The 22,802-nt window shown below is 40.3% G+C and overlaps 1 protein-coding gene across 1 annotated transcript in view; it reads right to left on the bottom strand.

The window, feature by feature from the left end:
- LOC121912815 (ubiquitin-conjugating enzyme E2 E2-like) overlaps positions 1–22,802 on the bottom strand; it is a 67,077-nt gene that overhangs the window by 12,259 nt on the left and 32,016 nt on the right. The window contains exon 4 of the mRNA XM_042435263.1: positions 1,937–2,069. Within this exon, the coding sequence (XP_042291197.1) occupies positions 1,937–2,069 (133 nt within the window). The remainder of the gene's footprint in view (positions 1–1,936; positions 2,070–22,802) is intronic.

Below are 22,802 nucleotides of genomic sequence, written 5' to 3'. Positions count from 1 at the left end.
ACTGAGGCTCAATAATCATTCCTGCCAAGTACACTACTGTTCTTTAATTTCAACAGCTGGAATAAAATGCATAACCCAAAATGCAGTGCTCACTGTTACAAGAGGTGGTGAATGTTGGGAGGTAGAAGGTAGCAACAGACCATGTAGTATCAGTTTTCTGTACTTGCAGTTTTAATCAACTTGCCTGAACAATGTGACAAAAATATATAAAACTTCAACACTTTGATGGGCAGTGAAACAGCTACAGAAGAGAACAGACTGGACTGAATCCCCCGTGGATATTCCTGCTCCCTACAGGATGACTGGTAATGGTTTTTGCGTCCCTCTGACCTTTTCTATGAACACCACAGTCACATCACATTTCCATTTTGACCACAACTTTCAAAGGTGTGACAGGTATCTTACAAATTGATGGCTAGATTTCCATTCAAATATGAATTTGAGGTTGAATCCTAATGTTTACCGTGACCACCTGACCTTTGTTCTAGCGTCGCCCTCGGGACAAAATATGAACTTTGCATATGAGGTACCTCATAATCTAACAGGCAAATTCTGTCCCGATGCTGTTGTCGACTGTCTCTTCACCGACTCTCTCTCTCTCTCTCTCATTTCTCAACCATGATCCGAAGGAATCCAAACATGGCACGCATCCTAAAATATTCTCCTGTTTACTTTTCCTGTTTATTTTTAAAAACACGCCTCTCTCAATAGCTGATAGAGGTTAACCAGCGAGTATTTCTAGACTTGAAACCAAAACTCAGGGTAAAATCAGAAGCACGACTAAAAACTGAGGGAGGTGGCAACCGCTGACAGCCAGTCTACTGTGTAAATACTGACACACACTTGCATCAGCAGAACACACACACACACACACACACATACACATACACACACATACCCACAAACCCACAGCGTCACTGGAGGGAAGCCAAATGCTGCTGAATGCTAGCTGCATGCATATCAGGAGGGGAACAAATAACAAGAAACACCTCAAGCGTAAGTCTGGTGATTTTCTAGATTTTTCTTATTGTTAACAAATGTAATGAAAAGACCAAAACCAAACTGAATTGATCCTTCAATCAAGTTTTGTGTGTGTTTTCCAAAGCTTGGTATATCTTATTCCTCTGTGCCATAGAGCTCCATTGTTCCAAAAACTATTAAAAACACATCAGTGAGCCACACTGTTGCACTGGATGACATGTTCCTTCATTACCATGAACACACACACACACACTGTGGTTTATTTTGAGTCAATCCCACACACACACCGTCCTGTTGCTAGAAATACTCACTAAAACAGCAAATGTGGAATAATCCACAGCTGAAAATAGTCCCCAACAAATGCACTGCTTCCTCCTGTTTGAGTTAAAAAGTAAAGTAAGCAGCTGTTTTAGTTCATTACTGAGGGTTTTAAAAAAATGAATCTTTACATTTGTGCCTGTTTTGCCATAGTAGTGTTCATTTTTACACCTGATTTTGATGGGTTTTTTTGTCAAATTCAAAAAAATTCAAAACCTTCTGTCATGCACTGTTTATCTTGAAGTCTTTTAGACATTCTGAGGCTACAGATGTGGCCATTATTGGTATGCAGTTACCATGGTTCATTTATTGATTCTTCCAGACACATTATTGGTTTTGGTCTTTTCATGGGCAATTAAAAATTGTAGAAATTACTGATAGAAAAATATGCAGAAAAAAAAAGAATAGGACCATCATTTATCTCCAGACTAGCTTCAGCTCTCTGTGCTGCTGTCATCCATTATTTGCTGTAGGTGAACAAGCCTTAAACAAGTCATTGTTGTTGAACAACAGGGTGAAAGCTGACAGCCAGCTGTGACAATGGTGGCATTGTGTAAAGCTCTGGGTGAAGGAGAAGTGGGGGGGTTGGGGGGGGGAGGTTGGATGTTGTGCTGTGTAGCTGGAGGCCATGACTCACCTTGGGTGGTTTGAAGGGGTAGTCTGGTGTGAAGGCGATGTCCAGGAAAAACACTCCTCCCTCGTACACGGAGCCTGGAGGGCCCAGGATGGTCGACCTCCACTCGTAGATGTTGTCTCCTTTAGGACCGGCGCTGCGTTTACGAAAAATAAAGAGAGGAGGGAAGAAAAGGGGAGAGATTTAATCTACCCGCAGTCGTTTGGAGAGGAAGAGACGCTCTAATCATCTAACTCAATTCTCTCTCTGTAGCAGCATGGGAGTGAATAAATAAAGTGTGTGATTATCAGCAGTTAAATCAGCCGCACAGAGTTGCCATTTAAAGTTCTTATCCATTAGAAGATTAGGCAACATTACTACAGTGTATATAACAAAGGCTGCATCTATAAGCCAGAAGAAATGACGAGTATGATCAATGTCATGTGGTTGACTGATCTGTGAGGGATGTGCACGCAAGCATGAGATACACACACACACACACAGACTCTCTCTCACACACACACACACATATACACACGTACGCACAGGAAGGTGTTGAGCAGCAGCAGCGGCTCTGTTTCCTCACTGTTCATCAGCACTTCACTGTTGGGCAGCTGGCTGCTGCCGAGCTCCATTGTTACCTTCATTTTCGCCACACACAGATACGCACACACACACACACACACACACACACAGACACACACGCATGCATGCACGCATACATATTCACACTCACACACAAGAACACACACACACACACACACGCAGCTGCGAGAAGAGAGGCACTAATCCAATTCCATTTTCTATTGGAATTAGGCCAGATGCCCCTGTCGGTTTCTTGTATTACTTTTACTTTCATCATTTACACACACACACACACACACACACACACACACACACACACACACACACACACACACACACACACACACACAGAAAGCCAGAGTGAGAGAGATCCAGAGAGAGTGAGAGTATGTGTGAGGCACATAAATGTAAGATGAGAGCGTGAGTGGGGTTGTTCATGTGAAACAGCAGTCTGTTGTAAAGCACCGGGCTGCTGCAGACCTATTTCTTGTCAGCGTGTGTTTGGACACAGAGAGGAATTATGGGAGCGGGCAGGGGAACGGATGCCGACATGTTCCCCTGGATGGATAAAAATAGTCCGGAGAGCGATAGTGTGCCAGGGCCAACGGGGGACAACATGGCCAATAAATTGCTCTGCTCAGCGTGAGGCGGTAGCCTGATGTGACACTGTGGGCGACGAGGAATCTACTGTATGTTTATGTGTCAAATAGCTTTTTGATGCAAAAGGTTGTAGAGCAGCACTGTCAGATTAAACCACTATATGGTGCCGATTTTGGTCTTTTTATATTACTGTATTACTATTATCAACAACTCTTCACTTTGGCACTGTACCTGAACATTTCAATCATGCTTTTAAAGAAACCAAACCTCAACCCACAACTTTAAAGCAATTACAGACCCGGTTTAACTGCCTTTTGTGTCCAAAATCTCAGAAAAAGGTCTTACAATCAAGCAATGCATTTGAAAAACAATCAACCTGGCCTCTGCCATCATCACAGACATCTCCGTGTCACTAATGACATTCTGATTGAAGCAGATTCAGGCAGGTGCTCAGTGTTATTATTGCATTTGACACCAGAGACAATACATACTTATTGACAGACTGAATCAGTGGCTCTGTGTGTTAGAGAGGTGCAGAAACACTGACAGTTTTCTGTCTTGATTGGAAATGATTCCTCTGATGTTCTCCTAGTGTCTTGTGAGGTTCCCCAAGGCACCATCCTTGGTCCTATACTGTTTTCTATTTATATGTTACCATTGAGTCACATTATCAGCTGGTACAATATTCTCGATCATTTCTATGCAGATGATTTCCAGTTTAATCTTTACAGTCTTAGACTATCGAATCTTCAAGACATCAAGAAATATATCTAACTTCGGAATGTTGGCAAGACTGGGGTATTGCTCCACTTCCTACAGTCAGAACATTTCAACATTACTTGGGTTGCTTATCTAGCCATGTAATGCCAGTATGAAAGAATTTGGGTGTCATTTTGACTCATGTCTGTTTTCACATTCACATCACACAACCGGTTTAGTCATGCTTTCTTCAGCACAGAAATTTGCAAGAATATTCCTCTCACCTCATGATATCAAGAAAATCATCTACGCCTTCAGAACTTCCTGGTTACTGTTACTCATTCTTCTCTGGTATATCTATTTCTTTAATCAACTGCAACTAGTTCAGAACTCTGCCGCAAAACTCCTAAGAAACACCAAACAGCCTACTATCATAGCAGGGCGTGAGATGTGATAATTCTTCAAGCACAGGTACAATGACACACATTTTCAGACAGTCTCTCCTGGAAGTGTTGCACTTGTTTATGCATTGATAAATTGACTGAAATAGTTGTGTGAAGAATGAAAAAAAAAAAGAGTTAAAGAGAGAAGTTCAAATCTTGCCTGCTTTTTCACCTCTACACCCCTGACAAATCACTGTCTGAAGTGAGTGTGAATTCGGGATTGTCAGTTTCAGAAAGTTAAGAGAAATTGTTGGACTGGAAAGGTGTAGGAGAGGGGGTTTTCAGACACTGTTCGACCATCCGAAAAACACTTTCCCCCAAATTTAACTCAAATCTAAACAGCCTTTGCAGTCCCTAAAGTTTGGAACGCATTACCATATCATGTTATTAGTAGTGGTAATAGTAATAGTAGAAGTAGTAACAGTAGTAGTATCGGTAGTATTATAATAAATGGTTTCAGTGGACAGTTTATGTGTTTTATATTGGTCTAACTGCTGTTTTACAGGCTTTTCTGCACAGTTAAGAATTCTGGGTGAACACACAGCTTTTCTTTTAAATTATGATTATTTTTATAATTTCCTCTATTATGCTTAATGCACCCTCTGTGAACAACCCACAGAGTCAACTTTGTTTCACCCTTTGACTCTGGTTAATTTTAATAAATGTCAGCACAAAAGAACAACTGTTGGTACGCTCAATCCACAAACTACCAGTGTCGGCCTTGAAACACCAATTATTAGTCAAATCCTATTGCAAGGTAGACGTTTCAAATCGTCCTCTAGGCCTCTTAAGGTTGGCTAACCACTGATATTTCTCCCAGCTGAGTTCCCACAGTTAAGTCTGCAGCATCTGGAAATGTTTATAGCTCTGCCAGTACTGCCTCCTTTTTTCTGTATCTGCAGCCTGGTACAACCAGCTCTGACAGGAGGACAGATTTGGGATCCAGTACAGAAAGATCTATATTTTTACCACCTGCCTAGGCCTGTCAGAATGATGGAGGACACAGACCTCCAAGATTTACCTCAGTGCATGCTCTCTTATTTATCTAAGGCAAGTTGACTGTCTTTATTTCCATTCAACTGCTGCAGATTTTTCTTTGAAATCTTTGGACCGAGAGCTGCTTCATAACATACCAAAACTCTTGCAGGAGGGAAAAAAAGAGTGCTTTTCATAATGATGGCTGAATGACAACGACGGCCTCGGCTATTTCCCACGGTGTTAATTTCCACACTGTAAGCCATTAATAATGAGCCTGGAGCATTACGAGAGCCCTGCCAGAGAAGCGCTATAATTAAGACGAGGCTCTTTCGGTATCCTTTAGCTCCCTTGCAACAGTGATCCTTTATATAGCCTGGAACTGACCACTGGAAAAATATAATCTGACCACATAAACAACACAAGGTGGACTGTCCCTTCTGCACTGAACTTTGACACGCAAATGTGCACTGTTGACCAATAACAAACTGTCCAGACCACATCCTAAAGTGGTTTAGGCCATCAGATTTCAATCTATTATAGATGCATCTTGGTTGCATTTACACTTGCTTGTATTTAACATATACTTCACATGCTCAAGATGAATTACACAATCAGACATTAAACAGGGCGATAGTTATGTGTTTATGCAGACTAAACAGACGGACATCAGCTCAACTAAACTATCTACATATTTTCAATAGACTGGGAACTGACTGAGTGAAGAAAATAATCTCTGCAGCTATTACAGACATATGGTACGCACACCATTTGTTTATTAAATGATTTACAAATGAAAACACTTTTTTGCCATGTTTCACAGCCTTTTACAGAGGAACCTTGTACAGCCTGAGACATCACAGCTGAGATATTAACTGGTTTATTTCACAGGAAAAAGTGTGAACTGTTCCAGGGTTATGTCAACCACAGACCTTGTTTTCTGCATAAACTGAAAACCCTATGGAAAAAAACAAAACATCAAAATCTTGCTGATAGAAACATCTGGTGACTTATTTTACTGGTATTTTCCTCTTTGCTGTGAAGCAACAAAATGTCAGTCTATCAGAAGATTTCATAAATGTAATCAGGATTGGCTCGAGATTCATTAATCAATCAGGTTTTCAAGTATTAAAACCTTAAACTAAGATGTTATCATTGCACAGAAACAACTAACAAGCATATTCAGAGCTAATGGACCGTAAATATATTAGTATTCAGACTGCATGGATGTTATGGACCTCCTACAGGATTTATATCACTTAATGCTACAGCAGTCTGTACATTATCTGCTTATGGCTGCACTTTTTTTTTTTAATCTGAAATCTCTTCCAGGAACTCAAGCATGGGTTTCATATATATATATATATATATATATATATATATATATATATATATATATGTTGTACTGTGCTACTTTTGAAATCCATTATTTCCCTTACTCTCACTATTGACTGCACCGCCATCCAAGACCTTTCTAACACTGCTTGCATCACCCAACAGCACCATCTCCGAGTGTCTCCCACCCGTTCCTCCTTCCCACCTTTTTTTGTAGCTCTTTCTGAAAACAGTTTTTTTTCTCAGGCAGGGTACACACACACACACACACACACACACACATACACTCTCTCTCTCTCTCTCTCATGGCAACATAAATACAGGAACTTCCACCGGTGGCTAGAGAGGTTTGAGACTGCTGTGTTTCATTGCCCAGAACCACAGGGAAGAGCTCAGCTAACAGAAAAACTCTCTGCAGTCTTGCCTCAGTGCCGAAACGCTGAATGTGACTAATGTTTGAACTGAGTGGGTGTTTGTCAGTTGTGGCTGAGATAGTAGCCATAATCTCCTGTGACAGCTTGTTAGGACATCACAGTCAAACAGCAGAATACTAAGTCACCTAGGGTTGTGAATATGTCAGATTACTTTTAAAAAACCTTTATGTATCAACAAAAAAGTCTGAGTGAGCTCTGTGCTCTTTTTCCAGCAACTCCCTGCCGCACAATCAGACAGACACATTCACACCAGCAGCAGTGCAGTACAAGCACAGCCTTGTACTGCAGTAGCAGCAGCAGCAACAGCAGCAGCAGCAACAGCTGGGGGCTCAATGTCCCACTCAAGGGCACCTCCATAGTGGTTGATTAGGGAGCAGAGAGCGTAACTCATTCACTTTTCATCACACACATTTTCCAGCCAGTTTGGGGATTTGTTGAAATGTTTGAGGATTTGAAATATTGATCTTCCGCTTCTCTTACCTCAAGGCTACTGCCGATTCCAGATGACTGAATTAATGATAATGTAAAAGCTTATACAGTATGCATGTATAAGAAATGATGAGTTCATTCCTAAAAAACTGTTGATAAAGACAGACTTGCAACTTCAGTCATTAATATTCAGACTTTAACTTTTATTTAAAAAGAGCTAAACTAAAATCTTTTTTTTTTTTATATATATAATGTGAAAATACACTTTTACATGCAGATGCTTCTGAAGCGGTGTTGATAGATGATACACAATATGTTAATTTGACCTCAGTTTCACCCCTACATCAGCCACTGTTAGAAAACTTACTCACACATCAGGAACTAAAATTACATCCTAGGCATACTGTTAATTACAAATTGTGTGAGTAATTTATGTAATCAAAGGGATTCCACCAAAAGAGCCTGGAGAGGTCAAAAAAAGGGAAAGGCAACATCTTGAGGCACTGAAGCATTCAGCTGTAGTTCTGCAGGACTGCAACAAATAAAAAAAACTTGTTTTTCTGAATTTGACATGATTTTTGTTGAGATTTTTGTTTATTGACATGATTTTTGTTGAGCAAAAATCATGTATTTATGCTCAAACAAAAGGACTGTCAGGTGAGGCCTCTGGACTCTGGTTCATTCCTGAGGTTTACTGTTCCCCTCCAGCACTGAGCACAAAGTCTGGTGCAAATCCTCCCTTTTCCTGCTCAATAAAGTAGCCAGTCAGTGTGTTGGTATTCAGATAATGTCAGTCTCCAGCTAACATATAAAAGCTTGCTAATAAATGCTCATATACAGCCTAGTGGTCACCACGCTGCTGCTCTGAGTTTCTCTTTTTAACAGAAATACTAGTTTCATTATTTTTATCTTTTATTGATTGATACTAAAGGTACCATTAATGAAAATCAACACTTCTTGCAGATTTTTCACAATAGAAGCTTACCAGATAAGAGAGGCATTGTACTCATTGAGCCACTGGAACTTTTAATGTGTAATATCTGTCTGTCTGTTGGGTTTTATTGATGGTAGCTTAACAGAGACTGAAAAAACTTCAAAGTAAATGACAACAGTATTTCTGTCAGAGAAGATAAACTCAGAATATGACATCACTCTGTTAATGTGCCGGTAGAATTAGTGCTGTGAAAACAAACATGATAGTGGATTTATTAAAACAACAGGTAAACATGGAGGAATTGTTGAGTTGCATTGAAGTGGAAGAAGAGAAATGAAGAATAAAGGTCTGTCTCTAGAATGAGCTTGAATTTACAGTATATTCCTCAAGTAAGGTATCGAAAAAATTGGTTGATTGGTAGCAAAACTATGGTATTATATTGGCTATGCTGTGGGAAAATATGATATCCTGCCCTGTGAGCTCAATCAAATGACAGTATTCATTCATTATTATATCATTATTACAAACTGCCTCTCATATCACAATTTCATCACTGATTAACACTTGAATGAAAACACCATTAGTCACCGATATTTGAAAAATGTCACTGACGTTGTGAAATTTCATCTGTCTTCCTTGATCTGTAAGACCGCTGTGCTAAATCAACAGTTGATGATTAAAAACGTTTCAACACAGCATGAAGAATATTAGCCGACAGCGAAAGACAATAACAGTTAACCCGTTGACACAGTTCATGCAGACCTTTCATTTTTTTCACTGACATTCAGAAGCATGTTTCTCTTTTTTTTTTTTTTTTTTACCTCAGATGGAATTGTCTTTTGCAGCATTTCAAACTTATACTGACAGCTGAATGCAAACACTACACTTCACAAAAAGAGAATTTTAAGGAAATGAAGGAGATTGAGTGAAAGCAGCCTTGCCAGCTCTGTCCTGTTTTTTTGGTGGGCAGACCTCTGGGACTGATTCCAGCTCTGTGAAGGCATAATAATAATAATAATAAACACTCTTGTAAAAATCTCTGTGCCATGCCGAGACCAGCGGAGCAGCATTCCACTGCCACACACACACACCCACATACAGTGATGCTTACATTGTGGCGGCAGAAATAAAAAAACGTGATGAGCAAGTGTACTGAGCTTCGTCATTCCTCTCTTCGCTCCTGACTGACAAACAGACAACAGGCCCGGATCCTGGGACTGAAGTGTGCACGCATCGATCGCCAACATCTTCAAAGAACTCTATAAGGACACACTGGGTTCTCTCATTATCTTCATCTCTGGTCTACATTCTACACCGCAGATAATGATGGTTTGTTATTACTCGGAACATCAAAGTGACTGGTTGGTTTTCCATAATGGTGATGAAACCAGAGATTGTGGAATAAAGACAAACCAGATTTTGTTAAAGGCACCCTTAACAAAAATACAAGGATTGTTGTGTTGATAATGGGGCCGGTGGTGCTGACTCAGTGCTGTCTGCTGGACTGGAGGTCTTCAGGGGTCCAAAGTGGAAAGTCTTCCCAAACCTGTGCATTTTCAAAAAGGAGACCCCTTCCACTGATCTGCCTTGAAATAGAAGATAATTAGAGCTGATCCACAATGCTAAAAAGGTTGTCTCAAATATAAAAACAGTGGTTACGTTACAGGATCAATTTGGGGTTACAGATCAGTCATATTGAAAGAAACTGCTACCACAAAACATCAGCTATTAGCAGCTTTCCTCCTAAAGCTGATAAGAGTCAAACCCAAAGTGCAAAAGGATTATGAAAAGTGATGCTGACATTTAGTTGCACAAACTAGCGATACAATCTGAACACTGACTTCTTGTCATTTTTAGCCTGAAAGCAGCTGAAATCTCAGCTCTACAAAGCCAACAGCTCCACTTGATTTCAGCTTAGAGCAGCGTTCTCTCCAATAAGCAGCGGCTGTGTGACCTCTGCGCTCAAAGTGGCATCATTTATCATTTTCCCCTGTGGGCGTATCAATGATTGCGTTAGCTAATCAATTCAACTAATGAGGTTGAGTGACAGAGAGGAGCCCTGACTGTCCATCTCTATCAAGTCATATACACTACGGGTTTTAATCCTGGGGGAGGGGAGGGGGGGGGGTTTAGGGATGGTTGCACAAATATACGTCTGAAAAACCTTTTTCCTTTTTCTCATCCATTTTCAAGTTGGTGACCAGAACTATCATGACCGCAAAAAGAGAAAAAAGGTGTTGAATGTGGACCTCCGCTATGCCTACTGACTAGACTTGATATTGAAATTTCCATGGCTGAATTCACCGGCTAGCAGGCTGGAGGACAAAAATAAACCGTGTGTCCCAATTGAATCAATCACATAATGCAGGTTCAGGGATATGCACCACACTGTATAAGCACAACATTTTAAGGTATTGAAAATAGATTTTGATACAAGGTCGGGTAAAAAATGAAGCCGCCGCCTTAGGGCCCTTACCTTTTAACTTGTTAATTGTGTTTTAGTGGTGTATATAACCAAACAAATTTGTAATTAAGTAAACACCACTAATTAAGGAAACCTTGGGCGTTTGGGGTCATGAAAAACAAAACCTCAAATTTAAAATATCCTTGTAACCACCTCACTAGCTTTTACTTGACTTTGTGTACTTTTCAGGACTCTTTCAATGTTTCTTCTCCATTGGAATTTATCTAACCGTGAACCCCGCAACCTCCAGAACCTTTGTTTTTCTGAGTGTGAAACAAATCTAACAGGGCTCTCGGTATGTTTGCTCACAGTGTCTTTGACGCCTTTGACACCTCGACATCTAGCCCACCAGCACACTGTTATTATTGTAGAAGCACCTTTGCTTTGTTTCTTCGCTCAAGGGCACTGCACAAATGTCAGTGACTCACCAGGGAAGGTACAGAGAGGCTACAACACACAAATCATTACAAACAGGTAAATAAAGAAATATGGCTCACAGACAGCTAGTCAGATAGGAGGGAGGGGATTTAAGACATCCTTCATATGGGAGTGGTTTTGTTTGTTTCAACTGTATTGGGTGTGTTTGAATATGTGTGAAAGCGCCACCCAACACATCTTACTGAAAGTGTTTTGTTAGTATTTGCATGTCAGGATTTCCTCTAATTGGGAGGTGTCAATTCAAATAAGCCAAATCGAAAATGGTTTCAACTATAAAAAGTAGTGAAAAAAACAAAAAATCATCCTTTGCTGCTCAGTCAACCATCTCAGCCAGACAGGAAATTTTACTCAATAATCCCTGTGAGATTAAATGGGATGCTTGCCCCTCGATTGAGCATCCCCTACCAGGCAAACCGTTTCACCCTCCAACGGTAAACTGATTAAATTGAGATCGCATTGCACGCTTTGACAAGCAGGGCACAGGTGATTCATAAAAGACAAATAGATATCCATGAACGCAGAGATTCGAAACGACAAGCCAGCAGGACATTGTCAGCCTCGGCTCCTGTTCGCTGCAGTAAAAAAAAAAGACAGGACCAAAGAGGAGAGGACAGGAGGAGAGGATGAAACCCAACCCGCCAGCATTACCATCTACTTACATTCAGCCCGGATGGCTAATCCTCCCTCCCCATTCCAGATTACAAACTAACTGGATTAAAACCTGACGACCGATGATACAACACTGCACTGCCTCAAATACATTCCTAATACACGCTACATTACAAAGGCCTTCAATGCCTTCAAAAACACATCTGTGGATTTGACAAAAACAATCTCACAACCACCCGTTATTTGCTGTTCTGGAGCTTTCAAGCATATCACACGCACTTCCTCAGCAGATGAAGTTGTCATGGAACAATAGATGTTCAAATATATGCTTTTTTTTAGAGGACTTTAAGGACAAATGTTGGCTTCTCAACATTCTCAACATCTCTAAAAATGCCATTTTTTAAGCCAGCTGCTCAGACATGAGCTACTGACACGGTGTTTTGCAGCAACGCTACCGCTACTTACATTTTATATCTCACTGCTGCGCTCAAAGCTCAATCTGTTTCAACTTTGACCTCATTTGTTGTTGACCTTTTCGGAGTACAAACAATGAGCTGTCCAAGGTACACCCTGAAAGAGACCAAAAAAAAAGCTCTTTTCTAGCCTTGTTTTTCATTTTTTCTGAGGCTTATTTGCTTCACTTTGCTTCTGCGCTGTACTCTGCGCTCCATACTGAAGTGAGCACTGCTCATATCACTGATCATGTGTAGTGGTTGACTGACAGTCATCAGCTGGTTACAGCCATAAATCTCAGGAAGCCGTTCCTTGCTGGGTAGCAGGATTTCATGTCAGTTTTCTTAATTAAGGGCAGGTTCAAGGTCTTGAGGAATAATCCGCTGTGAAAAAGCTCCAGAAAGAGGTGAGATGCTTAAATCCCCTTGAGATAAAAGCTCTTTTGATTCCTTTGTTGCTTTAGCCAAAAGGACTAAGTGTAAGGCCTTTGTCCTTCTTTACTTGGTTCAGCTATATATTCACAAAGCAGGAGTTCTCTGGGAGCAGAGGTGTCAAGGGCTGATTGGAGGGAGGTCGACCCTGGTGTAACTCCAACACCCTCTAACCTTTGAATCAGCACTAAACCAATTGCACTTCTCCATTGTCTTGAACATGTTGCCTAGCAACATTACATCCCTGCAGCGACTGAGCATGTGTGTATGTGCGTGTGCATTTTGTGCTGCAAGAGGAATTTCCATGGAAACAAAAATGTGTGTTGTAGCAGCAGCACCAGCAGACACAACAGTGCTGCTTGGCTCACCTAAAAAACTGTTTGGCCAGTGGATAAAACACAAAGGCCAATAAAAGAATGAATGATGAATGAACATTCATCTTTGTTTATGACTCATAATATCCAGATAGGTCCTTCAGGGACAAATCAACACACATTAAGCTATTTAATTAGCCAACAAGATCATATGAAAGGAATAAAGATACATATTACTTCCTAAATGTTAGTGACAGTTCATGGGCAGGCATCAAATCTAATACACTCCCCGCATGCTTGTTCTAATGATGCCTCAAATAAAAACTGAGATTTGCATCAGTATAGAGCAGTTGGAAATGAATGAAGCCATTCAGGCTTGGTGCAGGATCAGCTTTGATAGCAAGCACTGACAGTGCAGTCATGGGAGAAGCTCATCATCCCCAACTCACTTACCTCTCACGTCTATATGAGGCACAGTGACAGCCTGAGTATCCTTTCACAAAGGATGCAGTTCAGTTAGTGCGCAACACATGACTGGATGCTTATGAGGAAAGAATAGACAGAAATACCAAGGGAAGAGAGTCTGATAGTGACTCAAGAAGTGAGGCAAACCATTCCCGGTCAACAGCATTTTAGAGGAAAAATGCCTTAAAGTATTTGAAATACAAATGGAGACTTTAGTTTTGTCACAATTGTACAAATCCTGACTGCAGCTGAATCAGTGTATTGTGTCACTACAAGAGAGAGACAAGGATAAACACCTCTAACAGTTTTTAAAAAAAAAAAAATCAAGGTCCACTCAAGTGTTTTCTTGAGATTGCAACTGCATCTCATAGTCTTCATCAGTGCATGGAGTTTGCTTAGTTGCTCAATGATGTAGACCATGAGATATGGTTGAAAGCTCTGGAAAAAACTAGTAAGTCGACTTTGAGTTGAGATTTATCAAACAGATACCTTTCTACGAGAAATACATATATTTTCTACAAAACACTTTTAAAAATGTAACAAAAGAAGCCGAAGTTCTCAAATGTTAAATGTTGTCTAAATAAAAGCAGCCATAAAAACTGCTGCAGTCATATTTTAATTGTTACAAAATAAATAAGCAGCTCTATATCTATCAAATAAACCTTCTCATAGAAAACATAAACTTGGGTTGTGTATAAAACCTCAACAATCCTTTGTATATTTCACAGTTTTACTTCAGAGAAATGACATCACAGTGTTAACTTTGTCAATGATTTCCTGATGTTTTCTCAATAACTACTTGGCATACGTCCCCCATGCAGTCTATTACGCTGCATCCACAGTGATAACTTAAGCAAATGATAAGGTTGGATATGAGTCATTTCTGCCTCATCTTCTTACACATTCAGGCCCTAAAGGGAGGCAAATGTGTTTATGATGACCTTTACTGTTGCTGTAGCCATTAATGGCTGCCATTACAGAGCAGAAATGGTAATGGTAACTCTCCTCCAGTAGCTGCGAGAAAGTACAGCCAATAAAACGCCGTAGATGGCAAAGATGAGAAAACAGAGGAGAGGAGAGGAGAGGAGAGGAGAGGAGAGGAGAGAAAAGAAGAGGAGAGAAAAGAAGAGAAGAGAAGAGAGGAGAGGAGGAGAGGAGAGGAGAGGAGAGGAGAGGAGAGGAGAGGAGAGGAGAGGAGAGGAGAGGAGAGGAGAGAAGAAAGGAGAGGAGAGGAGAGAAGAAAGGAGAGGAGAGGAGAGGAGGGGAGATGAGGGAAAAACATCAAGAATAGAGTTAGGTTTGGTAAAGCTTTGCTTTGTGAAGCCAGAAAGCTCAAGGGGGAAAAAAAAAAAAATCACACAAAAGACTAAATCAAATGATGTATTAGGTTGGTAAAGTGAGCACACCATAAAAGTAAATGACAGCACTTAATGAACTCCTGCGCTAAGTCACACACCATCATATATTGAACACTTTCCTTTAATAAAATGATGCAAGATAAAATTACATTTTCATAATGTATGACCTAAAAGCCAGAAACCTTTTCATCTCATAGAGCAAATGTTAAGATTTAATTGGATTACATTCTATTTTCATCCTGACTAATAACCTTTGCAAACTACGCTTGAGAGTAAATCTTGTTTTATACACCAGCTATGTTTGTAATGACTGCAGCTGACTGAACGCCGAAACAAAGACTAGACTAGACTGAATCTTTTTTTTTTTTCCTGCCGTGCTGTTTGTCTCTCCGATAGTGTACACCAATCATTTCAGCAGTGAGAGATGAAAAGAGGCTGGAAATCTGAATAGTCTTCAGAGGTTCTTATGTGTTTGGCCTTGGACTTCATGAAGGAGCAGCAGATAAATGGTGCAGATGGAAAAAGGGGCTTTCACGCTGCGGTGGAATGAAAGGAAAATCTTACACTGCAGACACCAGGACACTTATCACTTCCCAGGATATTTATCAAGCATCTTGGGATAGGAAATCATATTTGACTCTTTTAGGATTAAGATTATTTCAACTTTTTCAATTTAGGGAATGGCTCCTGCCAATATTTGGAGAGCTTCAGAAGTGTTCTAACCTGATAGGAGCTGCCAGGAGATTGTGATTAGGTAACTGAGATGTTTCAGGAACGACACAGTGAGCTTATTAAAAGATACAGTAGTCACAAAAACTGAATCATTTTGTAACCCGCCAACAAGAAGAACACACACACCAAGATCCTCACAGATTTATACTTCTTGGCAACAAATGCAGCTTTACAACAGTGATGGTTTGGGTTTGTCACAACCACCAATTTCAAGAATCATAAATCAAACAGGACTTCAGATAATGTGCAGATCGTCAAGTCATGGAAAAACAAGCCGCAATCATGCAAACCGCTTTATCATTTCAAAGTACAGATGGCAGGGGTGTAATATTTTGAAGAAATGTTTATAATGTTAAAGGTTATGAGGTATTTCACAGGACTTTTGTCCCATCTGTGTAGGCACATGAGTTAACAAGGGGTGCAGCTGAAAGGGGAAGTGCACAGTAGGAGAGATGATTCTATGTCCTTAGGGGGGACAATACTGCGTAATATTTAAAAGATGCCAAATCCCACTGCCTCCCACTGACGAAGAACTGGAAAGTGACAATGATGATGGTGATAAATTATTCATTTATTATTATCATTATGAGATTATTCATTTTGGCGTCATATTGTGCTATGGGTTACTTTATTTTTTCCTATACATATACAGCCAAAACACACAAAATGTGGTGCTATTTTCTACATTTCAAATGTTTCAATTGTCTGATACTTCCAGCTGCAACCATCAGTTGCAATAAATCACCGGAATTCTTGCTTCGCAGCTACAAGTGCCATAAAAACAATGATGTCACGCTCTTTTCCAATAATTGTCCATTTCCTTGCTTAAAATAAACGACTTAGGTTGCTTTCAGTCCGACAAACTAGGTGGTGAGGCTTTTGCTTGTGTTTGGGAGACAGTCTAGCACAGTCAGTTTCTGTTTATTGTATATAAGCCAAAATCACAGATTACAAAATTTGTCTCAGGGGGGCTTTATCCTTAGACCCCCAAGTAAAGAGTTGGAGGGGGGACTGGGACCTTGAGCGGGTACTGTTTCCACATGGTTCTAGTGTGCATAGGGTTAGGATTAGGGTTAGGTTTAGGGTTAGGCTTAGGGTTAGGGTTAGGACATGTCCCCTGTTGCCTCCCCGTACATTACACCCCCGCATGAACCAAAATGTCTCTGGTTCAAGTCTGATTGGAGACCTTGTTGCATGTTGTTCCCGATCTCTCTCTCTTACCACATTTCCTGTCATCACTACTGTCAACCGATAACCGATCACATTTGACCGATCACATCCACTCACCATCATTCTTAATTATTTAATCCAACCATGTTTCTCACCAGCCACCATGTGAGAGTACTTGCAGTGCGGAGACGACAGAGGCAATCAGCTTGTCATCTGTGTTACATGATTCAGATGTACATGAATTTTGGATTTCACTTAGAAATAAGTATTAGCACATTATCTAGTTTCAGTCAGCTCACTAGCTGTCAGTTTATGAATGTGATGTGAACAGTTGAGATGAGAGAGAAAGTGAGAATCTTAATCTCTTAAATTGCAATCTCTTATAGCATCAGAACACTGACAGACTCATGAATAAATTCTTTAAAGTGATCATTTAATCTTCATGCATCAAACACATTTCAAAAAGAGAAAAAGGCCTCATTACAGGATCATAGAAATTGATATATATGTTTGATAATCAATAGACAGTATGTATAAATAAACAAGTAAGTATCCAATAAGTAAAATAAATAGTAATTGTGAATAATTTAATAGACAAATAAATTATAAGAATAGTCAATCTAAATGATTTCATTAATATCTTTTACAGGTTGGTACAACAGGGCCATACTGCAGGGTAAATCCTCTAAATGTTCCCCTGTTGCGCCTCTATTTCAGGGAAGGTGACCTCAGGAAGGACGTCTGTCTGTCAAGGCCAACAATGGAGAACCTAATACGTCTACAGGGGGACACCAACCATGGATGGGGGAAGGCGTTTGAGGTTCTTGTCTCTGTGTACTGGTTGGCTAATGGCACATCCTTCAAGGTTGTGTCAGAGGCCTTTGACATTCCCTACACCACGTGTCACGATATAGTTCACCGGATTAGCAAGGGCATCCAAGGTGTTTTCAGGAGGAACATCCGCTTCCCCAACAGGGATGAGCTGGAGGAAATCGGGGCTGGGTTCCAGCAGCTGTCTGGTATCCCAGCTTTCATCAATGCAGCAGGGAGCACAGATAGGTGCCAGAGATGCACTGATACGGATATCAACATTGGTCCAATACTGACTCAAATAGCTGGATCGGGTATCGGTGACAATGGGTCAATCTGGCATTCTCACATACCTAAAATCCACATATTATGCAGTTGGAACGCACTACATACTCAATTTGACGTCATACTTAGTATGAATAGTATGTTGAATAGTACTTCCTCTGTCAGAATGATGCATTCGGTGTGTGCTACAGGCGTCAGCTGATGTAGGTTGCTTCAGCTGTGAGATGAATCAAGGTCAGAGCCCTTCCACTGCACAGCATCTTTGGTTTGATGTGAGCTGTAGGATGTCTGTGTCTCACAGGACTCTGAGCAGCTGAAGTACAGTACGTACACAAACTTTTAATGTGATTTTTCAAAGCGACTGATACTATAACAATTCAGAGAGTGTAATTTTTCATGGGCTGACCCTTGTTCCACTCATTAGGCTAGATTTGCAAAAAACGTGGTATTCTGACTTTTGAATTCTGATGATATACTTTAGCACCCAAACTTTTGCTGAATCTGGTTCTAATGAAATCTTCAAAAGTAACAAGCTATGAAATGAAATCACCCCTGAGAGAATTTTAGGTCACTTCTTATGGCCTCAGTTGTGGTCTTTAGAAAATCAGACCAGTGCCAGTGTGATGTGCCTTTCCCAGAAAAGCAGCTCTTTTATCTAAAAGGCCTCTTTCATCTTTTGTAAAATGTCTTAAGTCAAAGTTCTTTCATCCTCTTCAAAAAAAAAAAAAAAAAAGAAAAAAACTGAGGGCATAAAACTCCACACTGGCAGAGGATGGAGATTTGCCGGTGGTGTGCGTGTGCAGTCTGCAGTGTCTACTCTTGTTGAAAAGGTAAGTAAATCCAGCAGTGGCATCACAACGGAGGTGTAGCTTCTGTTCAGAATTAATTCAGCGCTGCCACCACCTTTCAAGCTTCATGCTGCAAGCAATGAATGCTTTCACTGACAATGTTGTGACAGAGCTCGAGGTGAGAGCGCTCACACTTTAAATAATTCTGGAGAAGTCGAGGAGTGACAAGAAATCCTTCTGAACACAAATGAAGCTTTCTCCTTCTGTTCAGCCAAAATAGTATCTGACACTCAAAGTGTATTTTGTGCGGGAGGATGACCTGATTCATTAAGTCATTGCTAAGGTCTCTTTGTACACTGTATAATCCAATTCCAGCCATAGATATGAGAGGAGAAAAATGTTTTGGTGAGGTTGATCATACAAATAGGACAGATGAAAACATATATTCTCTTCTGACACTTCAATTATTCAATACAATGCCATTAACCATATCTTTGCCCCATAAAGCAGAACCTCTTCCATTGTCGGTTGTGTTAGAGGAAGTACTCAAAGATCTAACATTGCACTTCCATAAAGTTGGAGGCCTTGCGAAAGACAGATTAAAAATGAATGGTTTTAACTTCTAAAAATCCTCCTACAATGCAGCTCCATAGCGTCTTTCCTTAGACCCTCCCTGCCTGGTAGACACATGGTCTTTCAAACCACATGCTGAAAATAGTGCCCCTTTTTCTATTTATTGAACTGAGAATCAGTCTGAATTGGAAATTGGTTCAAGTCAGACATTACCAAAGAGATTCCCACCCCTACCGATGACATAACTGTGGCATCTGCAGGGTTATTGTGTCAGACCACAGAAGACGTTTCACAACTGTTTTCACAAGCTGAGTAGTACTCCCAATGACAAGTAAACAGATCATGACTTGAAAAATTGGTGGGGTGTATCTTTAAGTCCCTGTTCACCATTCAGACATTAGAGTGAAAACCAACAAACAGTGTGACCTATTAAGAACAGGGTGGGCTTTGTAATTTCATAAAGTCTAATAATATATTAACCTCTAGAACTTGGAATTTCCCCTAATGCATCATTAAATGTATCCATAATGTATGACAATGTTGTGTATTTATTCTGTATCTGCCTGCTCCAGCACTTCTTTATGGAGTCAAAACTATAATATCTATGGTAAGAATAGCTTATTGTCTTATTTTTTTCTGTCTTTTACTATTTGTAATAATGGTCCGAGCAGTGAGTCCACCAGGGTTGAAGAAGTTAACATGAACTTGAAACTTAATGTTGGTTTTACAAGGTTGTTGTTGAAAATGCTGCTGAAACATCTGACAGGTGGTGACATAATCTACCTGTGACAACATGTCAAAGTGATTGACAACTAGTGCATCCAGGATAGACAGCCAGCCAATCAAAATGCTGACAGTGTCACAGCAGAATATAGAACCGACACAAGACAGCGATAAAACATCCCAACCTCAAGTTGTATTGGCTTAAGGGTCTGGCCTTAAGAGTACTTTCACATCTGTTCTGTCTGAACCACATCTCTAACCTGGTGCAGTTCAAATGAAATTTGGTGCGTTTGCCAGTTTGGTTTGATTCACTTAGGATGATGCAAAACTGAAAGCAAGCAAGTGTGAAAAGGAAGGTCTCGCACCAATACTGGTTCGTTTGTGGTGTGAACACAAGCTGGACCAACCACAAGATTGTGTGATAATGGGTATATAATTTTAGCATGAATTCAAAGTACTATTACATTTACTGGATTCATGCGCTAATGGTAGGACCTGTACAGGAATCTCCTAGGCAATCTATAAAAAGGGTTAATATAATCATGCAAGATCATGTTGTTACTTTGGTAACCTGTAATGAGCTTTAGCAGATGAGTGCTGGGATTTTCCCTCATCCATCAGGAAGTGAAAACAGAGGTGTGATGTGCTTGTGTCTTTGCCAAACCTAATGATAGGTGTGAAACTGTCGGTGAAATGTCAGTTGAAATGTGACGACTGAAAGTAGTTGAAATGGCAGTTGAAGACTGAAAGATGAAAACAGTTGAAATGTCAGCTGACATGTAACAGGTGAAAGCAGTTCAAATGTCAGTTGAAGTGTATGTGATGAAAGCGCTTGAAATGTCAGTTGAAGAGTGAACTCTGAAAGGAGCTGAAATGTCAATCAGGTCACCGTTGAAGAGAAAGAGACGACTGCAGTTGAAACATGCCAGCTGACATGTGAGTGGTGAAAGTAGCTGAAATGTGAAAGCGTTGAAGAGATTTCAAGTGTGTGCAGTGTAAGCAGTTGAAATGTGTGTGTGCACTAATGGAAATTAGAATGTCAAGTTTTAAATGTCAGTGTGAATGTAAGTTTTAAGATATGGAAGTAGTTGAACTGTCAGGTGAAGAATAATAATCTGTGTAGCTGACGTGTGGTTGCAAAAGCAGTTGAAGTGTGAGTCATTCTAAGTGTTTAAAGGACTTGAAATTTCAGATGAAGTGGAAGCTCTGAAAGCAGTTGAACTGTCGGTTGAAGAGTAGGAGACAATTGAGTTTAAATGCCAGCCAAAATGTACATGGTGAAAATAGTTGAAGTGTCATTATGTAACCGATTAAAGCGCTTGAAATTTCGGTTGAAGTGTAACATTCAACTCTTTTTTTTTTTTAAAGATTTGAATGCATCTGAAATGCCAGCTAACACCTACTGTGAGTGGTGAAAGTAGTTGAAATTTCAGATGAAACAGAGGCACTGAAAAGTCCTATTGTTAAAAATGTGGTTGTGTGTAAGAAAAGGAAGTGTGTGTCAATGTTTTGATGCATAAATGGCCTATGAAGTATGGGCACTGTGGGAGTAAGTTAGATGTTGAGAGATGTTGAAGAGCTGAACTATGAAAGTCTGCAAACTATTAAACTATAGGTGTGAAAGTGACCCAAGAGACTTCATAAAGTACTCTGACTCCCCCGCCATACCTCACTTTTGGCAGATTCTGTGCTTTATACTATGCTGATTTTATTAATAACCACACACTTTCTTCTTGCTCACAGTGTAATATGCTTCTGATGCCTTGTAAGCACCACTTTAAGTAAAGTGTAGCAATTATTATCTTTACAGGATGAAGTCTAGGATGAAGTAAAATACTGTTTCAATAGTCGCTCCCCCTGGCCTCTCTACAGGACCTGGCTGTGCCATTACATAGCCCTCAAGAGGCATACACACACACACACACACACACACGAAGGTCACAGAGACCTGCTGACTCAGCTCCCTATTGTGAGTGAATGTCCTAAGCTACCCGTTAGCTGCTCTCTCATTATCGTATGCAGAGCTGATGGCGGCTCACTCTCACAGAAATGAACACATTCTCTGTGGGGACAAAATTAAGTGACTGAGGAAAATTGCCAAGTTACTGTAAAAAAAAAAAAAAAAAGAAACATGAGGAGTCTGGGTGCGCAAACACAATGCTGTCAAAATTGCAGGACCATTTCATTAGCAAGTACAAAACCTTGCCAAGCTTATTGTGAAAAGAGAGGGTGTGGGTGTATCAAAGAAACGCAGGGTGACCTCCCTAGGCTAAACAAATAAAACAATCTCTCAGTGCCCTCCCCATAGTCATCATGGCAACATTGATTAGGTTGCACTCAGAACATTGATTTCACGTCACTCTTCTATTGAGATGCGCTCTCATGGACTGCAATCACTCACAACCAGAAGCATTCAGTCTATCTATAATTCACTCTGTCCTTCATCCCCTGATCTGTCACCAGCCAGCACGTATACAAATACACTATTTTGTGCTGAATATAAAGGGAGCATGTTTTTGGGAGACTTTTCTTCTGGTTGGTTATTTACATAGATACACAAGGTATGATATAGAGTGTAAAGCCCTTCTTAGAGATGCAAGTTTTAACAATGCTGGCTTCATCTATCTGTGAAAGTAAAGGCTTTTGGGGCTTACATAAATGTTCCCTAATGCCTCAGTTCAAATATGGCAGGACTGTTAAAGAAAGAACCACGTAGCTTGTGCAATATTTGACATCTGGTATGCAAGAGGTGTTCTCAGTTCTCTCACAGGCTGCATCAGGGATGGATTTTTAAACTTATTGTGCAGATGAATTCTTAATTAATGACATTGTGAAGTAAGGAA

The sequence above is a fragment of the Thunnus maccoyii genome, chromosome 15 (assembly GCF_910596095.1).
Source record: "Thunnus maccoyii chromosome 15, fThuMac1.1, whole genome shotgun sequence".
NCBI lineage: Eukaryota > Metazoa > Chordata > Actinopteri > Scombriformes > Scombridae > Thunnus > Thunnus maccoyii.
Note: the sequence above shows the minus strand (reverse complement) of the source record. Positions and strands in the feature narration are given on the sequence as shown.